This window comes from Cebus imitator, unplaced genomic scaffold, assembly GCF_001604975.1.
Source record: "Cebus imitator isolate Cc_AM_T3 unplaced genomic scaffold, Cebus_imitator-1.0 Scaffold410, whole genome shotgun sequence".
NCBI classification, from domain to species: domain Eukaryota; kingdom Metazoa; phylum Chordata; class Mammalia; order Primates; family Cebidae; genus Cebus; species Cebus imitator.
This window is the reverse complement of record NW_016107725.1, coordinates 1,951,964-1,957,963: the sequence shown is the minus strand read 5'-3', so window position 1 is coordinate 1,957,963 and position 6,000 is coordinate 1,951,964. Positions and strand designations below refer to the sequence as shown.

General features: G+C 54.3%; 1 protein-coding gene across 1 annotated transcript in view; it reads right to left on the bottom strand.

Annotated features, from left to right (window-relative positions):
- Window positions 1-228: 228 nt before the first annotated feature.
- LOC108289664 (ras-specific guanine nucleotide-releasing factor 1) overlaps window positions 229-6,000 on the bottom strand; it is an 86,111-nt gene continuing 80,339 nt past the window's right edge. Inside the window, exons 15-19 of the mRNA XM_037731589.1 lie at window positions 5,592-5,965; window positions 3,536-3,661; window positions 1,813-1,983; window positions 833-939; window positions 229-345 (exon numbers count right to left, since the gene is read on the bottom strand). Of these exons, the coding sequence (XP_037587517.1) occupies window positions 229-345; window positions 833-939; window positions 1,813-1,983; window positions 3,536-3,661; window positions 5,592-5,965 (895 nt within the window). The remainder of the gene's footprint in view (window positions 346-832; window positions 940-1,812; window positions 1,984-3,535; window positions 3,662-5,591; window positions 5,966-6,000) is intronic.

Here is a 6,000-nt window from a genome sequence, read left to right as displayed (position 1 = left end):
AAAGAGATCAAGGACTAGTGCAGGGTGGGGAGAGGGGAAAGGACAGACGGCTCACCCAGCCCTGAGCTTACCCCCAAGAGCTCACCTCTACCTAGCACTGCTACTTGGGGCTGTCCCTCCTGCCAAGGACCCTCTTCACCTCCCTGGCCTCTGACCTGCTCACGTGGAGGCAGAAGGCAGGGCTCCTGTCCCAGCAGGCAGGCCTGAGCCAGGAAGCACACACTGCCTTTACCTGATGATGTTGGCTGCGGCCTTCCGCTCCTGCGTCAGGAGCTCTGGGTCATGCATAACTTCTTCCAGGAAGCTGATCACCTTGCATTTGAGCTCATCGTTGGTCTCAAAGTCCTGCCAGGAAGGTGTGATGGGCAGCTCTGGTTACCATTTTTGAGCTGCCCTGCAGTTTGCGCCCAGGCAGAGGAGGGAGCTGCAGTCTCTATCCTGCCTCATTTCCTTTTCGCTGGCTTCCTGGCAGGGCACGAGAGGCTCTCCAGGCCTAGAGAATCTTAGATAAAGACACTGGGGCCAGACCAAAGCCCATCCTCCAGCTGGCTGTACCCCCGGCCAGGGAGTCACAAACCTACCTGTATCCCTGCTACAGGCAGGGTGGACAGACAGAGGCCCCTCATCCCTTCCACGTCCTTGGTTCCCCTCTAGGGAATCTGAGAGGGCCCTCTCGGAACATCAGGGTGGCACACTTGAGCTCCCTCACTCCCATTGCCCCACTGTCAGCCATCAGCTCACTCTGCCCGCAGCTGCTTTTGGAAGGCAGCTGGTTCCTGGGGCCATTGCCCGGTGGGCCCCAGCAGCCTGCCCAGGGAGGGCTCCCACCCACCTGAGAGTGCTTGGACACCCAGTGGCGGAGCACGTTCAGGACACGATTGGTGGCTGCTCGGCGGATCACAAACTCCTTGTCTCCATTCCTCTGGTCTGGGGGGAACCCTGGCAGATGGGAGAATGGACAGAGGAGGAGGAGAAACAGAGCTTGGTACTAGTCTGGATTTGCCTTTCGGATCTGGCTGAGCTGGGGTGAGAGGGCGAAGGGCAGGGGGATAGTAACATATTTAACAACAAGTGTCCGCCCAATTGCACAGATGCCATGTCTTCTCAGGGGACACAGTCCATGCATGCCCAGCCTGTCCCAGACCCCTGCATCTTTCAGGAGCTGCTGGAAGGTTCAGGTAAGCTCCCAAGACAGAGCTACGAAGGCCCTCCCCAGGGATCAGAGCTCACAGGGGCCCCTACTCCAGTCTCTGCTTAGGAAGTGGGAGGTGGGAGCATGGGGAGGAACAGAGGTTCCCATGAGCAATGGGCTTTATGTCGAGTAGAAGCTGGCCAAGTAGCAAAGGGCGATGGGTGGGAAGGAAGGGGCCTCCAGGCAGGAGGGTCAGCACTGGCAAAGGCCTGCAGGGTGGGAGTTTGGGGGTAGGGTGGACGGCATTCAGTTGGGAGCTGAACGAGGAGGGGACAGGGTGGGCTGTGTCTCGATGCGCAGTGACCCTGGCTCAGGCCCGGAGTGTGTACAGAGCCCCAATAGTGCGGGGAGGTGGGGGTTGTGACCCAGCACCTCCATAAATGGAAGGCGGTGCCAAAGTCAAAATAGTGATTCGGGAAACTTCGTGTCCAGTGAGTGAGCGTAACTGATTGAAGCAGGGAGCTCCCTGGGGGTGGGTGCTTTAACAGGACCCACCTGTGCCATCGGCAGCACGCCTTAAACACCCAAAGCAGAGCAAGTCCCTGGGGCCATGCCTGCTATCACCTGCCACTGGGGCTGACCCTGGGGAGGACCCTGTGAGCGGAGACCGCCCCACATACCTGCGCTGGCTAAGGACATCCTCCGGTATTTCTCCTTGTTTGGGGTACCCTCGTTGGCCCCCGCAGTTGCTATGGCAAAGGCGGACGCGGCCGACAAGGCACTGCGGTTATTGTCCAGTTCGCGACAGGAGGTCATGACGACTCCATTGTTATAGGAAAAGAGCGGGAACTCTGCAGAGAGGAGGGAACCAAGTCTCAGCTGTCCCTAGTCCCAGCTCCTCAGGCTGTTCGAAAATCAGGGGTCCCGAGGCTAGGCCAGCCTCAAGAGCCAGCAGGCTGTCTTCAGGGCACCAGGCATGGGGGGTGGTGCTGGTGTGTGTGTGGGTCTCTCTGGGGAGAGTCACAGCCCCACGTCCTCAGGGCTGTCCCAGGCAGGGGAGCACGCTCCTGCTTCAGAGCACCCTTCTGAAGAAGGTCTCAGTCACCCTTCCATCCTTCTGCTGTGCTCAACCCCGTCACCTCTCAGGTCCAGCTGGGCACGCGCCTGCCCGAGGGCAGCGTCTTGAGTTTTCTTACCCTCTCATCTACTTGAGATTAACGCATAACCTGTCCAACGTCGTAACAATTCACACTGATGGGCTCGTGCGCTCAGTGGGACGGAGACAGGATGGCTTTTGGAGTCCAGCCACCTGAGCTGAAATTCTCCCCGACCCCCTACTAGCTGTGTGACCTTGGGCAAGTCACTTCACCTCTCTGAGTTTCAGTAATCTCCTTTGAATAATAGGGAGAAAACTTCAAAAGGTGGATATGAAGATTAAAGGTGATAACACAGATGGAAGTTCTTTGTATTAGGTAAAAAGCCATATAAATGCCATGGTCTATGACTGCTGTTAGTAATAATAACAATAAGAATAATTTCTAGTTGTACTGACAGTAGAAACCTACTCCCGAAACCTTTGATTTCATCTTGTAAGTCTCTGGAAAGCAATCCAGAGTACTTTAGACAAAGCAGCAGTATTGATGCTGTGAGGCACAGATGACATATTTTAAGGACCCCAAGCTTATTTCTGAAATGTGGCTCCCCATGAGCTCTGTTTTTGTGTCTGAGCAGCTGTGACAAGGTTGCAGTGCCTCCAGGCAGTTTCTCTCTAAAGCTATGTGACCCTGTTACCTATGGGGTTTCTTTTGAAGGCCTGGATAGTGGGGAGTTCAGGCTGCCGGCTGCCGTTTGCACGTGAGAGCAGGTGCATTGGGGAAGGCTGTGTGACGAGGGACCGCCTGGGAGGTGAGTCCCCCAGGAGCTCCCTCACACCATCAAGTATCTGAGAGCCCCCTTGTATAGCGGAAAGGGCTTTATGAAAACCGGAGTCTTTCCCCTTGTTTGAAAAACCTGGCCTTTCTCCAAAGTCATCAAGGTGATGAAAGGGACCTGCACAGAGCCTGCTTCCTGAGAAGCACCTTCTGAATCAAGATCTTCCATGAATGAGCCCTAGACACTGAGCCTCCCTCCCCTCCTGTGCTGGGTGGGCTGAAGGCAGTCTTGTTTGAAGTTGGGAGGGTGACTTGGTTGAGTTAAAGAGCAGAATCTACCCAGACAATGTCCCAATGCCCACAGTCCCTTCCCCTGGGGCGCGGGGAGGGTTATGAAATATCAGAAAAGTTACTGCTTTTAGGCGTCACTCATAAAGCATAAGGGATGACACCCACTTGCCTTCACTTGATTTGACCTGCTGCCCTCTCCCAAACTGGAAATCTATTTGTGGTTTTGAACTGGTGACTGTACCTGAAGAATTTTTGCTTTTGACTGATTTGGGTGTTGTTGGCGATTTAGTTGGTGATGTTTCAGTATCACCGTCATCACTCTGGTTTTGATCAATATCTGACTCCTCTCTCACGGAGACTTCTGAGCCTGGGAGAAAAGAGAGAAAGAATTTTACTTTTCTCCATTTTAATTTTAAAATTTAAATATTTGATTTTAAAATTTATGTCTACATAAATTTTACTGGCACAAAACAGAGTAAGCTTGGGATACAGCCGCTGAAGAAGGTTTAACAGCTTTGTTTCCCACAGGACTTATCAGAACCTTTCTCCTGCTAATGAGCACTGTCACACTCTCCAAGGTGGCTTTTTCTCCATCAGGCTTCTCAAACCTTACCAGACACACCCAGGGATCTTGCTAGAATGCAAATTCTGATTCAGGGGTCTCAGGTGGGGCCTGAGAGTCTGCATTTCTAACAAGTTCCAGGTGATGGCCATATGGCTGGTCCACGGACCATACTTTGAGTGGCACGGTCTCTTTTTCTTTTTCTTTGGTGAAGCTTCTTACTTAAGGTGACCACCATCTGGTCCAGTTTACTCTACTTTTTACCTATTGTCCCATGCCCTGGTCACTCTTAAAATGTCCTGGCTTGGACAATTAATTATAGAGGCCTCCGAATCTTGGGAGACTCATGGTTCACACACCACAGGGAAGCTGATGGATATTAAAAGCTGAAGTCTGGCACAATGAGGTCTTGATCAGAAACTCTTAACTGCTCCGTGCCTCAGTTTACCCACATAGAAAGTGGGTGTAGTTGCATGTGATCTTCTTGAGAACCCAGAGAAAGCCACAGGTCTTCTCTTTAGAAAAGAATGTCCACATGCTCACACACGCACGTGCACACACACACACACACACACAAACACACACACACACACACAGAGTCCGGCACACAATCAGGTTCATGGGCTCCTGAATCACTCGTCAAGAAGGCTGAATCAAGACAACTTCTCAGGACTGCCTTGAGTTACATTTCAGAATGTGAAATTATGAAATTTCTGGTAGGCCATTTCCTTGGCTGCTGACTGCACCACGGTGAGTGTTACTCAGTATGGAGCCTGATGGAGGGTTTATCTCGCCCCAGCTGTGCCCTCTGCTTGGCGGTGCCCTCTGCCTTCTCTCTTGCCAGCTCAGAGGAGAGAAACCCTTCTCTTGAAAGCCTGGGGCATCTGCCCAGCCCTGGGTTGCATGTGGGTGTGTGCTGCGTCCATGCTCTCGTGTGCTCACCGGGACAACGCTGGTGGCATCCAGCATGTGGTCTGATCTGATCTAAGGCAGAACCAGACCTGACGCTTTTAGAATGGTCAGGAGGAACCCGAGAATAGGGAGGCTCCAGCCTGTCCTGGAGTCATCTCCGGCCCCTGTCTCACACTCAGCATTCCAGATCTGCCTGGCATCCGGCAGCGCCCCGGAACACACAGGCCTTTTCTTGCTCCTTAATCATTCACGTCCTACTCCTATGGTCTAGAATGTTCTCCCTACCTCTTGGTAAAAATCGAGATCAAACACTTCTTCCAGTAAGCCTTCTCTGACGCCTCCAATGGTGTTCCCGCCCCAACCTCTGTGCCTCTCGAGCACCCCCTAACACATCCCATCCATGTCAGGTGTCCACACTTCCGTGTCTGCTCTGGGTCCTCAGCCAGACTGAATCCCAGGGGGCGGGAGCTACTGACGACCTCTTCCTTCCCGAAACCTGAATGTTCCTGGCCGAGGCCACGTCCTCTGCAGACACGGACAAACACAGGGATGCCGGAGGGTGCTGTGGTCGGGGCAGGGGGATGCCTGAATTGCTCATCATGGGAACTGATGCTCATCTACAATGTGGCGATGCCCTGGAGTTTTCTGCCTGCCTCCCCTCTCTGCACCTCCCGGACTCTGTGCTGCCTCCGTGATCTGCCTGGTGGGACCCCCTTCCTTCCCCAGGGGAGCAGGAAGAGCAGCCCTGAGGCCCCGTTGGACCAGGCTGAGCCTCAGCAGGGCTGGAAAGCTGGGAGGCAGATTCGACGGCATGGTCACTTACTCTGCTTGCTGAGCGACAAGGGGTCTTCGGGCTTCTCCGGGGTCGTATCACCCTCATCTGGAATCTTGTTGGTGAAGCTGCTGGACACATAGAGCTTGCTGGTGTCCAGCGTGGCCTTGCTGAAGGGCGACATGGCCGAGTACATGCTGGTGTAACCGTTGGTGTTGCAGCTGAGGGCAGCCAGGTCCAGGGCCTTGCCGCCGGTGATGATGGGGATGTTCAGGGAGAGCTTCCGCCGGCGGCTGGGTGACGACGTTTTGGTGATGGACAGGGGTGGCGGTGAGGAGAACTTGCGGGTGGCGCGCGGGGACTTGGGGGGGTCACCGTACAGAAGCTTGTTGTTCTGGCCACTGGCAAACAGGAGCTCCAGCGACCTGCAGGGAGGGCGGGGTGCAAATGACAGTCAGCG